The sequence below is a fragment of the Pseudophryne corroboree genome, chromosome 6 (genome assembly GCF_028390025.1).
Source record: "Pseudophryne corroboree isolate aPseCor3 chromosome 6, aPseCor3.hap2, whole genome shotgun sequence".
NCBI classification, from domain to species: domain Eukaryota; kingdom Metazoa; phylum Chordata; class Amphibia; order Anura; family Myobatrachidae; genus Pseudophryne; species Pseudophryne corroboree.
In genome coordinates this window covers 562,970,666-562,990,062 of record NC_086449.1, presented here as the reverse complement: position 1 = coordinate 562,990,062, position 19,397 = coordinate 562,970,666, and the positions used below count along the sequence as shown (strand labels likewise).

The window sequence follows — 19,397 nt, the reverse complement described above, 5'->3', positions numbered from 1 at the left end:
AGTTAATCTTTTTAATTCAGAGCTCTTCCTTTGGAGCTGGAAACTATTAAAGAATTGAACGTGTCCTTGCTTCTGACATGACAAGGCTAACTAACTTTAATATCCCTTCCTGCTCAGTGCTTCGCCTACTAAATTTGACCGTTATTGAAATTCATAAAATCCAAATATGTTTAGAAGTAAGGTGTGAATAACAATTCTGACAGTGCTTCAATTGGTTTTCCAAGCACATATTTTACTGACGGACTTTGTATCATTTCACTGTACTGGTAAATAAGGACTACGGGGCTAATTCAGAGTCGCACACTGCTGCAACTGCTTTAGGGGCTGATTCAGGTCAACAGCAAAACAACAACGGTACCCATGTACACATGTGTAGGTCCCCTTCTGAGCATGCGCCCGCACTTAATGCGGATGACCTGCAGTAATTGCAAACTCCTCTGCCAGAGGCATTCACGGAGTGACAATGCTCAATTTTCTAGGTGGAAACGGAGAGTTGCGGGGGTGGAACTTAACTAACGGGTACATGGTGGCGTGAACGGGGGGCGTGTCATCAGTGTTTTCAGGGCGGCTGCGTGTCGTCACATGCTGCTGCTCCGAACTAAAAAATGTCGTCGGATCTCCTGCCGTCGCAGCCAGGCTGCGCCGGCAGGAAACATCCACAATTTTAGCAATCACGCTGTAATTGCAGCACGATCGCAATTTCATCGTGATCACAGTGGATAGGTGGTGTTCTGCATGCTGGGCAGCATTGCCGTGCGATGGGCGGGCCCTAGCATGCGATTCAAAGGATTACAAATTCTGCTAAAAAGCAGAATTTGCAATCCTTACTGAATAACCCCCTTAGATTCTTTTGCTGTAGTAATGTCTGCGACTTCATGCTAATTCTAGTATCAGCCCATTCCCTGGTGTACAAATGTGCATTCAACTGTGCAAGTGCTGAGGCGCCCACTTTGTGCATCTTTAGACGCAACAATCTTGCTTGATGGGCCTGATTCAGATGTGGTTGGAGATACTATCGCTGCTGCTTACATGGAAGCAACGGCAATAGCACTAATATGGTAATGCAGCAAGAGGCGTCACACCTCCTGCATGCATTACTGTTCCAAACTTTGGGCCTAATTCAGATCTGATTGCAGCAGCAAATTAGTTAGCTAATGGGCAAAACCATGGGCCTAATTCAGACCTGATCGGTGCTGTGCCGATCAGATCTGAACTGCGCATGCCAGACAGCCGACGGATGCCTCAGCTCTGCAATCGCCTCTGCCTGAATGACAGGCAGAGGAGTTCGCTGGGTGGGCCGGCTGCATTTGGCCGCCGTTCTAGGGACGCGGTCCGAGCATCGCAGGCGTGCCTGGACCATGTGGGGGTCGGGCTGCATCAGCTGCGTGACGTCACAAGCAGCCACTGCGATCCTCACAGCGATGGGTAGCTCCCCACCAGCGTACTCTTTAAGTACAAAAGCATCGCCGCCGTGCGATGCTTTTGTACTTGTGCGACGGGGCAGGCCCTGACATGTGGGGCTGACTAGCCCTGTGCTGGGCGTCCCCCGCATGTCAGTGTGACTGATCGTAGATGTGATAAATTTAGCACATCTACGATCAGGTCTGAATTACCCCCCATGTGCACTGCAAGGGGGGCAGATATAACATGTGACGAGAGAGTTAGATTTGGGTGGGGTGTTCAAACTGAAATCTAAATTGCAGTGAAAAAATAAACCAGCCAGTATATACCCTGCACAGAAACAATATAACCCATGCAAATCAAACTCTCACTGCAAATGTTATATCTGCCCCCCCTGCAGTGCACATGGTTTTGACCATTAGCTAAAAAATTTGCTGCTGCGATCAGATCTGAATTACCCCCTTTACGGATGCAGTATCGCATCTTCCTCAGCACCATCGGGCAGCTTGTGGCATCCAGGGAGACGTGCAAGCTGCCCATCACAGAGGCCAGCAAATCTCTGTGCAATAACAGAGATCCCTGGTCTCTACCCTCCCCCTAATGGCAGTGACATGCCTCAGTTTTCACAAACAAAGCTCATTGCCAGCCGCTCCCCGCCCCCAAATGGCATCAGACTGTAAATCACTGACAGTCTAATGCCCGCCCTGTATCCTGTGTTGCAGGACCCATTCGTGCAAAGTACAGAACATCAGCACAGGACGGCACTCCGTCCACATCTGAATCAGGCCCGGTTGTATCTATAGATACTACCATCGGATGCACCACTGAAACTTTCACATGCCCCAACTTAGGTGCAGACTCTCCATCAGGTTATGGCCTCCTGTGTAAGCAAGAACATGTCTGAGCGGGATACAGCTAATTTGCCGGCGGTCGAGATCCCAGCGGCCAGGAAACAGACACCGGAATCCTGACCACTGACAATGCCAACAGCCGGAATCCCGGCTAACAGGGACTATTTCCACTTGTGGGTGTCCACGACAACCATAGAATGTGAATAGAACCTGTGGCAGGCGCAGCGAGCCACCGAGCCTGCAAGCGGACTCTATTCGCTCGCCCCGCTGACGGCATACTGACGGCCGGGATGCCGTTGTCAGTGGACTGACGGGTGGCATCACGACCATTGGTATATCATACTGATCCCGTCTGAGCTATGCGACTCTCGCATAATACACCCGTACCATGATGAATCTTTGTGCATCGAACAGCCACCTCCCAGTCCCTGCTCAGGAACATCCAATACATTTCTGAGGCCGTGCATCTCAATCTGTCCTGCGACTGTGCATATACACAATGGGCCTTTTCGCGCTGCGCAATTTTTTAGCTATTAACATGCATGCGCAGTTGGATAACATGGTTCACTGGTGCAAATATCAGTACGGCATGCAACTCAGGCCCTAAATGTGTTGTAATACAATGCAACAGTATAGAACCATCATTTTTATAGTACCTGTACACATCTATGGTATCTCTACACATCTGATTGGTTGCTATGGGTTATGTGCACACAGCATAAGATCTCAAGTATGACTTCACTTGATTCAGCTATTTATATTTACTCCCTGGTGTACAGATGTGTCCACTTACGTCTAGCCTCCCTGCACGTTAAACAGCCCTAGAGCGCTAAGTGTCTTTACGTGTGACTTTTTCCATTAAAATGGTTCTTATTCGCAAAACAAATGTGGCATGCCTATATGCGACCGTGGCTGTATCTGCATACTAATGCTACAGTGTTTTCCTAGAAAACACTAGAACGTACCATTTCGTATGCAGTTGCAGCAGCAGACGCACAGAGAATATAGGTATGCCACATATCATTTTAATCAGCAGTCTGCTTGTGTGTCCTATTTGCACAGCAAAGTGAATAAGACGCCTGATGCTAACGGAGTTGCACAGGACCAGTCAGCTCACTCACGCCAGGCATCTCCCCGCTACGTGGTGTATTAAGGCAAGATGTATGAGGACACATCTGTATAATAGCTATATCTATAAACCCAACCACCGTTCAGTGCAAATTATATTTCTGGTACGAAAAATTTCTTTATGCCTCATATGTGACACATTTAGGCAAACAATGTTGGGAGGAATGAATTAAACAAGTGAACAGTTGCGTAATTAAAAGCAGACAGATACTAACAGATATACACAACTACTGAATGCAGACATAAGACACAGTAAACACTGTGGACATAGTTCTTACCTGTAGTAGAGCTGGCAACAAATAAACCACAATAAAGATAGGAGTCAGGGATGTGTGACCACTTTTCATTAAATAGATGGTGTATAAAAAAATTAAGTGTCCAGGGATGACAAGGGAGATAAGAACTTGAGCCGATTTCTTATTCACTCCTGAGAAATAAAACAGATTGTGTTTATAGGTATATGGGTCATGGAGTCATTAACCTAATGAAATCCTGCTCAATAATTTATTTTTGCCGTTCGCTTTCATCAATCATTAAGTAGTGATAAAACAGCATGTTTTGGACTCTTTAAATCAGTAATCAGCAACCTTTGGCAATCCATCTGTTGTGGAACTACTGTACAATATCCCAACAGCTCAGTTACTTGCTGGGAAATATAGGGTCTGATCCAGAGATAGGCGTAGATCACATGTGAAAATATGGTAATGTGGCAGGAGGCATCTTGAGTAAATACTGTAGATGTCTCTGGCCTGCTTCTGTGGTCCGCTGCTGAAACCTAAGACGCAGCATCAGACCACTCTGCGAAAAGCCATTTTATTTGTCGAATCAATAGCCATGAAAATGCAACCTTACAAAGGTAACCAGTGACTGAAACACTGCAAGGCAAATATTCACAAGGCACTGGTTCGCAGTGAATGGACAAAAGTGCATTCTAATAAATATTGGTCAAAGCCACAAAATGGCTGTTCCCACTGCACGCCAGTAGTCTTTTGCTTCATTAATATGAGATAAGACAAAGACCTTGTTGGTAAAAGGGCCACTTTAAATTATTCAATAAACCTATGTCATCACCGGTCTGGCAGAAAAACGTGAAAGCGGGACAAAATTGAGAAAGACATATATGCATCTTATAAAACACAATGTAAGAGTAATCTGTTTGCAAATGTACAAATGATAAAATAAGTGTTTGAAACAGACAAATTGGGTTTGCAACCTCTAGGTTTGATTCAGAGTTGGACGCAACAGTGATGTGAAAATATGCTAATGCAGCAGGAGGCGTCTGTAGGCATCTCAGAGCTCAGGGCTGCATTCTAAAAGATGAAGGATCGGCTCATCTGTGAGACCATCAGCCATCTAAGTAACCCTTAGATTACTCACATTGGCCCTTGCAGCTCTGTAGCAGAGTCCAAGAAGTTTGCGTCGGAAGACGCACACCCTAGCCTCGCCACTCCCAGAAAATAGGTGTTTTCGAGAATGCTGCCCAGCCTCAGTCACAGTGCCTTAAAAACTCATGGCTCTAATCAAATAGGCATAGAAAGGTGAGCGTGATGTCAGGGGGCAGAATTATTTACTTCAGCTATTTTCTGATGAAATACCACATTAACAAATAAGGAACCTATGTTACTGAATTTTGTGTGCTGACTTTTGTCAATAAATTCGAAACAATTCAGAGTAATAATTGCTTGGTTTGAGGCCACAGAAGTAATAGCACATGGACATCAGTTGGACAGCAGTCATGTAACAGATAAGCAAGTCCGTTTAGGCAGGCCTTGCCATAACTCTCCCCCCCCCCCCCCCCCAATTCCACTAAAGCATAGGTTCTCAAACTCGGTCCCCACACGGATCATGTTTTGCAGGTCACCTGTAGATTTTGAAAATGCGACAGTTGGTGGTAAACAGCGCACCTGCTGGGTGACATGGAAAATCTGAACTGTGTGGGGTCCTGAGGACCGAGTTTGAGAACCACTGTACTAAAGCGACATATTATACAATTATTGGTCTGCTTAGCCAATAATCGGACATCGGCCTGATTTCTCAAATAGGGTCTACGAACAATTGTTTTGTGTTTCGCCTTTAAATCAGGAACAATTTTGTCACAAACATGACACTTCCATAATCCAATCTATCGGTCAGTACCGAAAATCTTGGCCACAATATCCTGATTTTGACCAGTGTGTGCACATTTTCAATAATCCCACCATATGTTATACAATTTTTCTCCTCACCCAATTTCACAAAAAAATTGGCCGATTTAAGAAAAAATAAATCAAGGGTGTAGCACAGATATCGAGACCCTCCTCTAGACCAATAATTGGCCCAGTCGCAGACACAATTCTGAAACATCGAAGATTTTTGCCATCTGAGCAAATGTGAGTAGGTCTGAGGCTGCAACTAATCTGAGACTCAGCATAAGCTATTATGGAGTTAAGCCCGCCCCCCAGACTCCTATTGGCTGGGAGGGTGCTTAACAGTGTAAAGGCTTATGCTGAGTCCTGGGTGCCGATATGTGGCCGGGAATCAGCTCTGATGCGGGAGATCCCTGCGGGTGATCCCTGCCTGCTCACCCCCTTGCACTTGCTCACTCCCCTCTGCTCACCCCCCTCCTTGCACTTAACCCCTGCATCCCGGGAATTAAATACACACCATGGTAGGTGTGTATTGTTTTAGAAAACCCCCCACAGTTTTACTTTTTTTTATTGCATGAGCTCTGATGCTGGAGATGCCCGCGGGTGTTTCCCCTCTGCACTCCCCCCTGTACTTTAACCCCTGCACTCCCAAAATTTTAAAACACACCATGGGAGGTGTGTACTTTTCAGTAAAACCCATCACGGAAGGGGATAAGCGGCGTTTGGCAATGTAAACTTGGCGAATATCGATCCGAGGGACGCATGCAAATGAGGAGTGAGGTGGATCTAAGGCACATGTGAGTTGTGGGAGAAAGCAGATGGAGATATTGATCTTCTCTGCTCTCTCCTGCCTATAATGCCATGTAGAAATGGCGTTCATTTTAGGAGACAAGTTTGGAGAAGCATTGCTGCTCAGCCCCCATTGAGTCCTACATCAGGAAAAGCAGCATGAGAAGTCGGTGAAATCTGTGATTGCAATGCATTTTTTTTTATTTTTAAATACTAGAGAAAATAAATTTTTAGATTTGCTAAACAGAGACCTTAATACGAACTATAAAATATCAGACAAATATGTAAATTTAATCCAATCTTAAATAAACAATAAACAAAACATACCTGTTCCACAAAAGGTCCTACAAGGATGGTAACACCCTGTAGTCTCCTCTGGCAGCTCTCCAGGAATGCTGTGTAAATGCAAATAGGTAGAAATTCTGCTGGCCTGTATGGCTACTAGGTTTCCTCCAATACCTTAAGAAATGAAACAAAAAGTGAATACAACATATAAAAACGAGTTTTATGGTAAGAACTTACCTTTGTAAAACTCTTTCTGCGAGTTACACTGGGCTCCACAAGGAATGGACAATGGGGAATGGACAATGGGGTGTAGAGTAGGATCTTGATCCGAGGCACCAACAGGCTCAAAGCTTTGACTGTTCCCAGAATGCATAGCGACGCCTCCTATATCACCCCGCCTCCCTGCACAGGAGCTCAGTTTTTAGTTAACCAGACCAATGCAGTAGCAGGAAAAGAGACAACAACGGTTAGTAGCCACATACACCACACTCTCACGACAGGAGAAGTGTCAGCGGCTAATGCCATACCAACCCAAAGAAGCTAAGTGCGTCAGGGTGGGCGCCTTGTGGAGCCCAGTGTACCTCGCAGAAAGAGTCTTAACAAAGGTAAGTTCTTACCATAAAACTCGTTTTCTACTGCGGGGTACACTGGGCTCCACAAGGAATGGACAATGGGGATGTCCTAAAGCAGTTCCTTATGGGAGGGGACGCACTGTAGCAGGCACAAGAACCCGACGTCCAAAGGAAGCGGCAGTATCGAAGGCATAGAACCTTATGAATGTGTTCACAGAGGACCACGTAGCCGCCTTGCACAATTGTTCAAGGGTCGCACCACGTTGGGCCGCCCAAGAAGGTCCAACAGACCGAGTAGAATGGGCCTTAATGTGATCAGGAGCAGAGAGACCAGCCTTCACATAAGCATGTGCAATCATCATTCTAATCCATCTGGCCAGAGTTTGCTTGTGAGCAGGCCAGCCCCGTTTGAGAAACCCAAACACAACAAAAAGAGAATCAGATTTCTTAATAGGAGCAGTTCTCTTCACGTAGATACGGAGAGCCCGTACCACATCCAAAGACCGCTCTTTCGGAGACAGCTCAGGAGAAACAAGTGCCGGAACTACAATCTCCTGATTAAGGTGGAATGAGGAAACCACCTTACGCAGATAGCCGAGACGAGTCCTAAGAACTGCCTGGTCACAGTGAAATATCAGATATGGGGAACTACAGGACAAGGCACCCAAATCCGACACTCTTCTAGCTGAAGCAATAGCCAGCAGAAACACCGCCTTAAGGGAAAGCCACTTAAAGTCAGATGAACCAAGAGGTTCAAACGGAGACTCTTGTAATGCCTCCAAAACCACCGACAAGTCCCAAGGAGCCTCAGGCGGGACATAGGGAGGTTGGATACGCAAAACGCCCTGAATAAAGGTATGCACATCAGGTAAGGTCGCAATTTTTCTCTGAAACCACACCGACAAAGCAGATATTTGAACCTTGAGGGAGGCCAGACGCAGGCCTAAGTCCAGGCCCTGCTGCAGAAAAGCCAACAACTTGGCTATACTATACTTGGAAGCGTCATAATCGTTAGATGCGCACCAAACAAAGTAAGAATGCCAGACCCTATAGTAAATCCTAGCCAAAGCCGGTTTCCGGGCCCGCAACATAGTTTGAATGACCGCCTCAGAAAACCCTTTAGCCCTTAAGACGGAAGCTTCAAGAGCCACGCCGTCAAAGACAGCCGGGCTAGGTCCTGGTAGACACAGGGGCCCTGAACGAGGAGGTCTGGGCGTTGTGGAAGTAGAATTGGACGCTCTGACGATAGGCCTTGCAGGTCTGAGAACCAGTGCCGTCTGGGCCACGCTGGAGCTATGAGAAGCAGAATTCCTTTTTCTTGCTTGAACTTCCGAATTACCCTGGGCAGGAGTGACACCGGAGGGAACACGTACAGCAGCCGAAACCTCCACGGTACCGCCAGCGCATCCACGAATGCTGTTTGAGGATCCCTTGTCCTTGCTCCGAAGACCGGAACCTTGTGATTGTGTCGAGACGCCATCAGATCTGGAAGACCCCACCTTTCCACTAGGAGTTGAAACACTTCTGGATGGAGGCCCCACTCGCCGGCATGCACGTCCTGACGACTGAGAAAGTCTGCTTCCCAATTCAGGACTCCCGGAGTGAATATTGCCGATATGGCCGGTAGATGGCGTTCTGCCCACTGTAGAATCCGTGAGACTTACCTCATTGCTGGTCCGCTTCGAGTGCCGCCTAGAAGATTTATGTAAGCCACTGTGGTGGCGTTGTCCGACTGTACTTGAACAGGATGGTTCTGAATTAAATGCTGGGGCTAGGTTCAAGGCATTGAAGACCGCACGCAACTCCAGAATATTAATCGAGAGGAGGGACTCCTCCTTGGTCCACCGCCCCTGAAGGGAGTGTTGCTCCAGCACCGCGCCCCAACCTCTTAGACTGGCATCTGTCGTCAACAGGACCCAGTCGGATATCCAGAACGGACGGCCCCTGCACAGTTGTTGGTCCCGGAGCCACCAGAGCAGCGACAGATGGACCTCCGAAGTCAATGAGATAATTTGAGACCTGATCCGGTGAGGCAGGCCGTCCCACTTGGCGAGAATCAGCCTCTGGAGAGGGCGAGAGTGAAATTAAGCATACTCCACCATGTCAAATGCCGACACCATGAGGCCCAGCACCTGCATCGCCGAATGTATCGACACTTGGGATCAGGGATGACTTCCAGTTGATGAGCCACCCATGGGCTTTCAGAAACCGGACCGTCACATCTAGATGACGCAGGAGAAGTTCTGGGGAATTTGCCAGGATTAACAAGTCGTCCAAATACGGCAGTATCCTGACCCCTTGACGGCGGAGTACCACCGTCATCACCACCATGACTTTGTAAAGACTCGCGGAGCCATTGTTAAACCAAAAGGTAACGCCCGAAACTGGTAATGGCAGTTTCCAATCGCAAATCTCAGGTATTGTTGATGAGACACTGCAATAGGAATATGCAGGTAAGCATCCTGTATATCCAGGGAGACCATGAAGTCCCCAGGTTCCAAGGCCAGAACTATAGAGCGAAGGGTTTCCATTCGGAACTTGGAAACCTTCACAAACCTGTTCAATGCCTTGAGGTTGAGAATGAGTCGGGAGGACCCATTCGGTTTCGGGACTAGAAACAGCGGAGAATAGTACCCCTGGCCCCTCTGCATAAGAGGCACCTGTACTACGACTCCTGTATCCAGGAGGGTCTGTACCACCGAATGTAGAGTGTTTGCCTTTTTCTTGTCCAACGGGACATCTGTCTGGCAAAATCAATGAGGGGGTCGGTTTCTGAAGGCTATGGCGTAACCTCGAGTGACGACTTCCCGTACCCAGGCATCTGAAGTGGTCATCAACCATTCCTGGGTATACCCTAGAAGCCGGCCCCCCACTCTGGGATCCCCCAAAGGGAGGCTCGCCCCGTCATGCGGCAGGCTTATCTGTCTTCGAAGCTGGCTGACGAGCCGCCCATGCTCTTTTTGGTTTAGGCTTACCAGGTTTGGAAGTGCGGTGCCTGCTTGTTGTACGCCTGACCTTTTGCTTTACCTGAAGGACGAAAGGTGCGTTTTGGCAGTAGCCAAGTCAGCCACAATCTTATTTAAATCCTCCCCAGACAGAATATCTCCCTTAAAAGGGAGTACCTCCAGGGTTTTTCTAGAGTCCAGATCCACAGACCAGGATCTCAGCCACAATATCCGGCGAGCCAGGACTGACGTAGTTGAGGCCTTGGCTGCCAGGATACCGGCATCAGAAGCCGCCTCTTTAATATAACGAGAAGCTGTGACAATATAAGACAAGCATTGTCCAGCATGGTCAGAGGAGATTTCAGCATCTAACTCCAAGGCCCATGCTTCAATGGCCTCTGCAGCCCAAGTAGCTGCAATAGTGGGCCTTTGTGCAGCACCCGTGAGGGTGTAAATCGCTTTCAGACAACCCTCCACACATTTGTCCGTAGGCTCTTCTAGAGACGTGACAGTGGTGACCGGTAGAGCTGAGGAAACCACCATCCTAGCCACATGTGAGTCCACTGGAGGATGCGTTTCCCAATTCTTAGACAGCTCCGGCGCGAGGGGATAGCGAGCCAGCATCTTCTTTTGAGGCACAAACTTCGTACCCGGGTTTTCCCAGGGTTCCTTAAGTATATCTATGAGGTGGTCAAAGTGAGGTAAAACTTGTTTAATCACTTTCTGACGCTTGAACCTATCTGGTTTCTTTGGAGGAATGGATGGCTCGGGATCATCCGTAATCTGTAAAATTAACTTAATAGCCTCCAAAAGATCAGGAACATCCACATGTGAACCACCCTCCCTATCAGCCGTATCTGAGTCAGAACCTGTGGGGTCAGTGTAAGTGCCGTCTTCATTAGACGAAGTGTCAGTGACAGCAGTGGATTGGGAGGAGACAAGCGCTCGCTTAGAGGACCCCTTGGACTTAGGCGAGCGACGGTCAGACTTTTTAGTAGTCAGGGACTGGTTCAACTTCTTTATTTGAGCAGATAAATCGTCCGCCCACGGCGGGTTAGCTGCAGGGTCCACAAACGGTTGCACCGGCATTGGGGGTCCCATAGGGGGTGTTCGTTTATGAACTAGCGTATGCAGAAGCGGGGAAAAAGCGGCCCACGGCGGGTCATTATTTGCCCCCCGTTGCCACAGTCCCACTGGGGGGCAAGGAGTCCCCAGAACCAGAGCCCAAAGCTGCTACATTCTCCTCATAGGTATCTGCGGCTTCAGCAACACCTGCAGTGTGTTCAGCCCCAGAACCGTTACCCTTATAAGCAGACATGATATAACTTGCAATATCAGGTAACACAGTACAATTATCAGCAGCACAATACCTCTAGCCCAAACCCCTGCGCAGTGTAGTCAGCACCAGCAGAGATAAAAGAGAGATATGGTGACTAAATCACAGAGAAAAATACATAATACAGTATATCTTTGTGAAAATCCTATATTTGATAAAACCTGACGCACCAAGCCCCCTCAGGTTATAGAATATAGGGATAGCAGGTTGAGTGAAAGACACGAAATGGACACCACTCAGCTATCAAATGCACACACAAATAGTCACAGTCTGTACAATGCAGAGGTTATTACTAACAATAATACTGCACTGGACTAGCTTACACAGCTATATAACAATAGATATAACAGTACACAGTAAGAACTGGATGTATATCATAGGGTAATTGTACTAGGAGACCCTGACTAAGTGCACTCTTTCTTACTAACACTGACTAAAAAAGGCAGGTAGAATACTTAAGTGTCTTGTAAAGTCACAGCACTGACAACCAGGCGGCTTTACATAGGAGGATTTGCCCAAGCATTCCCAGGAACAGTGAGCTGAGGGATAATGACGCTGCAGACACTGCCAGGGAGTGAGGGAGAGACAGACATGCAGCTCCAGGGTGGGAACATTTGCGGAAAATGGCGCCCTGGGGCTGGGTGAGGGGCTTCAGGTCTAAGCCTTATCCCCCTGCTGGCAAAACCACCGGGTACTGCGGGCTCTAATAAAGAGGTTTATAGAGAAAACCTGACCTGTCCCATGCCCTGGTGATCTAGTGGGATCGCCTGTACTGCCACAGTGTCCACCGCCAGCACGCGCGGCCCGCCTCCCACTGACCGTGCCGGATTGCGATAAAGACCGGGTCCCGCAAGCGGGACCCACTTACCACCTCCCGAAGCACGGCCACGTGATCCCGGAGAGCCCCCGCCGTGTGTGCCTGACAAAGAAGAAAACCGGAGCCTCCTGCTGTAGGTACCCGGCAACCAGGGCTCGGGAGTGTACAGCGCCGCTGGGGAGAGCTGGAGCCGCAGCCGTGAATGTCCACTGACATATAACACTGCTGCTGCCCTTGAAGTCTTCACTTTTTTCCTCAGAAAAAAAGCTCTTCTTAGGGCTGCCTGGAGCAGCCCCTCTGTTAAGTGCCTGCTACTTCAGCACCAACTTACAAAACTGAGCTCCTGTGCAGGGAGGCGGGGCTATGCATTCTGGGAACAGTCAAAGCTTTGAGCCTGTTGGTGCCTCGGATCAAGATCCTACTCTACACCCCATTGTCCATTCCTTGTGGAGCCCAGTGTACCCCACAGCAGAAATAAAGTTATTTGCAACGGTACAGACTACAAATAAGTATGGTACAATGGCTGTTATGGTCTTTAAAAAATGGGCATTTCCAGAGTAATGGACACAAAACTAAAAAGTTGTGAATCCCTAGCAAACGGCGCAAAAGAAGAGCAGCCCGTAGGCCGGTTCACCACAACAGAACCTCACCAAAAAGTTCAGATAGCACAAGTTTAAATACAAATGTGTGGGACACCAGAATAACAGGCGCTTAACAGTATATATATATAAAGGTATACTTAGTAACACGTCCCTGGAATGTGCAGGAAAGATGGAGCTTCAAATTGTCGTGTGGACGGGCGTATTTCCCTTTTCTGAAGCAATTCTTTCTCCTCAGATCGATGTTAACATGGAAAAAATGGTATATATATATATATGTGTAATAATGTTTAAATAATGAATAAGTCTCTCTCAATGTCAGAGATATTAAACACAGAAAAGGCAATATTCATCCATCGATGAGGCGTACCCCAACTCACTTTCCAAACGAAAGAAGAAAGCCTATCAAGGTATCTTTTTCTATCCACCTCTGTGTTTAGAAATCACAGATTTAGGTGATAAACCCTCTTTGCCAAGGAAATAAGCGTACCTCACTCACACAAAAAGGGGGTGGTTGAAACACATAAAGGTATCTTTCATACTCTGTAAGTTGAATGTAAGGCGTACCCTACTCACGGAAATCAAGATTATATTCAAGCACATCTGGGTTTCTTTCGATGATCAAACGTGTTAATGATTGGCACTAATTTTCCTCATGTGTGGATAGATCCCAAAATCAAAAAAGAATATGGTTCACGATATGTCCACATGAAAAAGGTTTGTATTTTATTAAAAAACGCCCCGTACATAAGGGGTGAGCACAATGAACACAATAAAAAGGTATGCACAGTCCATTAGATGTTATAGCAGCGTGGATAATGCATCCAAAAACATACAGAAATTTTTTTAAGTCCAAGACTTAAATAAAAGAATTTAGTTAAAAGCAATGACAGTTCATACCTAAATGGTATAGTAGAAGGTCCACACTCTCAGCTGGTCAACATATTTCGGCCTGTCATAGGCCTTTATCAAGACATGACAGGTATGAACTGTCATTGCTTTTAACTAAATTATTTTACTTAAGTCTTGGACTTAAAAAAATTTCTGTATGTTTTTGGATGCATTATCCACGCTGCTATAACATCTAATGGACTGTGCATACCTTTTTATTGTGTTCATTGTGCTCACCCCTTATGTACGGGGCGTTTTTTAATAAAATACAAACCTTTTTCATGTGGACATATCGTGAACCATATTCTTTTTTGATTTTGGGATCTATCCACACATGAGGAAAATTAGTGCCAATCATTAACACGTTTGATCATCGAAAGAAACCCAGATGTGCTTGAATATAATCTTGATTTCCGTGAGTAGGGTACGCCTTACATTCAACTTACAGAGTATGAAAGATACCTTTATGTGTTTCAACCACCCCCTTTTTGTGTGAGTGAGGTACGCTTATTTCCTTGGCAAAGAGGGTTTATCACCTAAATCTGTGATTTCTAAACACAGAGGTGGATAGAAAAAGATACCTTGATAGGCTTTCTTCTTTCGTTTGGAAAGTGAGTTGGGGTACGCCTCATCGATGGATGAATATTGCCTTTTCTGTGTTTAATATCTCTGACAATGAGAGAGACTTATTCATTATTTAAACATTATTACACACATAAGTATATATACCATTTTTTCCATGTTAACATCGATCTGAGGAGAAAGAATTGCTTCAGAAAAGGGAAATACGCCCGTCCACACGACAATTTGAAGCTCCATCTTTCCTGCACATTCCAGGGACGTGTTACTAAGTATACCTTTATATATATACTGTTAAGCGCCTGTTATTCTGGTGTCCCACACATTTGTATTTAAATTTCCAGAGTAATGCTTGCAATGGTTAGGGCCAACTCTGGCCACATAGCTACATAGCTTCATACACGGCAGCAGCCAGATTGAGAAATGGGTAATGTTTCAGTTTGAGAATGGTGCAGTGTCACAATATAGTGCTTGTGGCTGGTTTCTGCACCTTCGTGGCAATGCAGTCACACAGCAACACAAAAGCACACAAATAAGCAGTTTACTTTTTTTTAGTTCATGTTCTGTTGGGTTTCTATTTAGGTCACAAATTTGTTTATAATTAGTAGAATGATTAAAGTTTGACATACATTATTAAATCAAATATTAATATTTTGGTGGCTTCCATAAAAAATATTAATTAAAAGCTTTACAACTCTTCAAAAGAACAAAAACATTTGCATCAACATGCACACTTTTATTATATGTATGTCCCTTATAAAATCACTGGCAGTAGGTATAGAAGTGCCCTCGTACACCTAGCATCTATACGCCATATGCCCAGCAGGTGATGCAGTCAGGAAGTCGGCGGTTGGGAATGCAGGCAGCTGAAATGCCGACTCCGGATCCCAGATCATAAGTTTGCAGACCACATATGCTGGCCTGGGTATATAACTGCACAGGAGTTTTAAACACGTACAAAGACGCAGATGAAGGAGGTGTTGGGGGTAATTCTGAGTTGATCGCAGCAGCAAGTTTGTTAGCAATTGGGCAAAACCATGTGCACTGCAGGGGGGGGGGGCAGATATAACATTTGCAGAGAGAGTTAGATTTGGGCGAGTTATTTCGTTTCTGTGCGGGGTAAATACTGGCTACTTTATTTTTACACTGCAATTTAGATTTCAGTTTGAATACACCCCACCTAAATCTAACTCTCTCTGCACATGTTATATCTGCCCCCCTGCAGTGCACATGGTTTTGCCCAACTGCTAACAAATTTGCTGCTGCGATCAACTCAGAATTAGGCCCATTGTTCCCACACATGTATTAGATAAATGTTAAACAAAGACTAATGCGCACTTTACGCGTATTTTAGCAATGCATTTTTTTAAATGAGTATATGTATTAATTTTGTAGAAACATATACAACAATAAAAGGAAAAAAAATTAACAATCACACAAGTAGCCATATACTGTACATATAGTAGTCTCAAAAACCATCAAACTTGCATATTTGTATACAGAGATCTACAGATCACATTCTGCACTGTTTTGACTATATAGTATATGAAAAATACAAAGAATATAATAGAAATATCTTGTTTGTATTATTCTATTCATATTTATAGTCAAAACTGTAGAGCTAAAAGTCTATGGAAGATCTATACTGCTGCACCTGTATATAATGCCCACATGAATCCTTTGGGTCATATAGTATATGTAAATCTTGCTCCGATACTAGCCATTACCTCCTCAGCCATTTACCTCACTGCACCTCCCTGGCATACCCCAAGGGCCAATTTATCCTTGAAATTGGAAAACAATGGAAGTTAATTCAAATCAATACAGTCCTTCTTCTCACTGGACACCCATATCCCTAAGTATTTAAATGTAGTTACCCAGCAAAGTGGGAGAGAAATCAATGGGACACTAGGAGGAAATTCTCCCAATGGAAGAATGGAGTATTTGTCCCACTTAATGTTGAGACCAGAGAACTGACCAAACTCCCCTATACCCAAAGGATTGCCAACATAGCCATTGTATAATCTTCAGAACTAAACAACATATCATCGGCATAAAGAGCCGCCAAATCTGTCCTATTTCCCAGTTGGAGACCCATAATCTCAGGATTGGTTTGGAGAATACAAGCTAATGGTTCTATTGTCACAGCGAATAGAGCAGGAGACAATAGGCAGCCCTGCCTTAGAGCAGGAGACAATGGGTCGCCCTGCCTCAGAGCAGGAGACAATGTGCAGCCCTGCCTCAGAGCAGGAGACAATGGGGAGCCCTGCCTCAGAGCAGGAGACAATGGGGAGCCCTGCCTCAGAGCAGGAGACAATGGGCAGCCCTGCCTCAGAGCAGGAGACAATGGGCAGCCCTGCCTCAGAGCAGGAGACAATGTGCAGCCCTGCCTCAGAGCAGGAGACAATGGGGAGCCCTGCCTCAGAGCAGGAGACAATGGGCAGCCCTGCCTCAGAGCAGGAGACAATGGGCAGCCCTGCCTCAGAGCAGGAGACAATGGGCAGCCCTGCCTCAGAGCAGGAGACAATGGGCAGCCCTGCCTCAGAGCAGGAGACAATGGGCAGCCCTGCCTCAGAGCAGGAGACAATGGGCAGCCCTGCCTCAGAGCAGGAGACAATGGGCAGCCCTGCCTCAGAGCAGGAGACAATGGGCAGCCCTGCCTCAGAGCAGGAGACAATGGGGAGCCCTGCCTCAGAGCAGGAGACAATGGGGAGCCCTGCCTCAGAGCAGGAGACAATGGGGAGCCCTGCCTCAGAGCAGGAGACAATGGGGAGCCCTGCCTCAGAGCAGGAGACAATGGGGAGCCCTGCCTCAGAGCAGGATACAATGGGCAGCCCTGCCTCAGAGCAGGAGACAATGGGGAGCCCTGCCTCAGAGCAGGATACAATGGGCAGCCCTGCCTTATACCCCAAAATAAAGAGAAAGGTGGGGCGCTAGGTCTATCGTACAGCAATTTTACCCACTTAAGAAATACAGGACCTATTCCCATATATTGCATGACCTCCCACAGATAGAGCCACTCCACAGAGTCAAAATTTTTAGGCACGACTAAAGATACAATGGGCCTAATTCAGACCTGATCGCTCGCTAGGTATTTTTTTTGCACTGCTGTGAACAGATAGTCGCTGCCCATAGGGGAGTGTATTTTCGCTTTGCAAGTGTGCAAACGCATGTGTAGCAGAGCTTGTGCAGTCTCTGAGTAGCCCAGGACTTACTCAGCCGCTGCGAACACTTCAGCCTGTCGGGGACCGGAATTGACGTCAGGAATACTCCCTGCAAATGCTTGAACACGGCTGCAGTTTTCCAACCACTCCCAGAAAACGGTCAGTTGCCACCCACAAGTGGCTTCTTCCTGTCAATCTCCGTGCGATCACCTGTGCAAATGGATTCTTCGCACAAACCCATCGCTGAGTGGCGATCTGCTTTGTACCTGGGCGACACACCTGCGCATTGCGGTGCAGACGCTTGCGCAGTTCTCACCTGATCGCAGTGCTGCAAAAAAACGCAAGCAAGCAATCAGGTCTGATGTACCCCCAATAACAGAAGAGGACTCACTGCCTGTGAGAGGCCTGCAAATTAGTTTAGAGATCCCTAATATTCACTGAGGTGGATTGTCCTGGGTGTACTATAGATGCAATATATACGTTATGGTAAGAACTTACCGTTGATAACGGTATTTCTCCTAAGTACACAGGATAACATTGGGATATGATGAACAGACAGCGGATTTGCACCAATCGGCCAAAGCTTTTCGGCCTCCCGGCATGCAACGGGCCAGTCCATATATCTCCGCCTCCTGGCTCAGGAAAATCAGTTGTATTCCAAAGCTCAAGGCAGGCGCATCATAGATAGCCCTAATCAGGCGAGAACACACATACACACCCTTCCATACAAGAAGGACGAGGTTAGTGAGTAAAAGGATCCTCAAATCAGGTGCGTCAGGTTGGGATCCCTGTGGATCCTGTGGACTTAGGAGAAATACTGTTATCAACGGTAAGTTCTTACCATAATGTATATTTCTCCGGCAGGGTCCACAGGTTATCCCCAGGATAACATTGTGATTTCCCAAAGCAATTTAGTGGTGGGGACGCTCCTGATTGGACAGGAGAATCTTTCGCCCGAATTCAGCATCATGAGAGGCAAAGGTATCCATGGCATAATGTCTAATGAATATGTTAATGGAAGACCATGTGGCTGCCTTACATACTGTATTTGTTCTGCTGAAGCACCACATTGTGCTGCCCATGATGGACCTACCTTACGAGTAGAGTGAGCAGAGACACTAGTCGGAACAGTGAGATCAGCTTGAGAATATGCTTCTGAAATTGTCATCCGAAGCCACCTTGCCAGTGTCTGCTTATCAGCAAGCCATCCTCTCTTGTGAAACCCGTAGAGAATGAAGAGAGAATCTGTCTTTCTGATGGCCCTGGTACGATTCACGTAGATCCTTAAGGCACGGACCACGTCCAGCGATGCATCTCCCGCAGAAAGGCCCAGGACTACAATTTCTTTGTTAAGGTGGAATTTAGACACCACCTTGGGAAGATACCCAGATCTAGTTCTGAGAACTGCTTTATCTGGATAAAAAAATCAGAAATGGGGAACGACACGACAATGCCCCTAAATCTGATACTCTTCTAACTGACACCATGGCCAGTAGAAAGAGAACTTTAGCTGTCAACCATTTAAGACCCACTTTATTAAGTGGTTCAAATGAGGCAACTTGAAGGGCCCTTAGGACTACATTTAAGTCTCAAGGCACTGGAGGAGGAACAAAAGGAGGTTGAATGAGCAGCATTCCCTGGAAAAAAGTACGCACATCATGTAAATTGGCAATTTTCTTTTGGAACCATACAGTCAATGCTGACACTTGCACTCTCAAGGGAGCCACCTTCAAACCTTTATCCATTCCTGTCTGAAGGAATGCTAAGACCCTGGAAACTCTGAAAGACTTCGGGTCCATTTTCCATTCACTGCACCAATGAATATAGGTTTGCCATATTCGGTGATAAATGCGAGCTGAGGAAGGTTTTCTTGTTCTGAGCATTCTTTCAATTACCTGTTGTGAGAATCCTCTT

General features: G+C 46.5%; 1 protein-coding gene across 5 annotated transcripts in view; it reads right to left on the bottom strand.

The window, feature by feature from the left end:
* The window catches only part of SLC41A2 (solute carrier family 41 member 2), a 264,977-nt gene that overhangs the window by 50,133 nt on the left and 195,447 nt on the right, over positions 1–19,397 (bottom strand). For all 5 annotated transcript variants that reach the window (XM_063927763.1, XM_063927765.1, XM_063927766.1 and 2 more), the window contains 2 exons: positions 6,623–6,754; positions 3,659–3,807 (listed from right to left, as the gene is read on the bottom strand). In XM_063927763.1, coding sequence (XP_063783833.1) covers positions 3,659–3,807; positions 6,623–6,754 — 281 coding nt within the window. The remainder of the gene's footprint in view (positions 1–3,658; positions 3,808–6,622; positions 6,755–19,397) is intronic.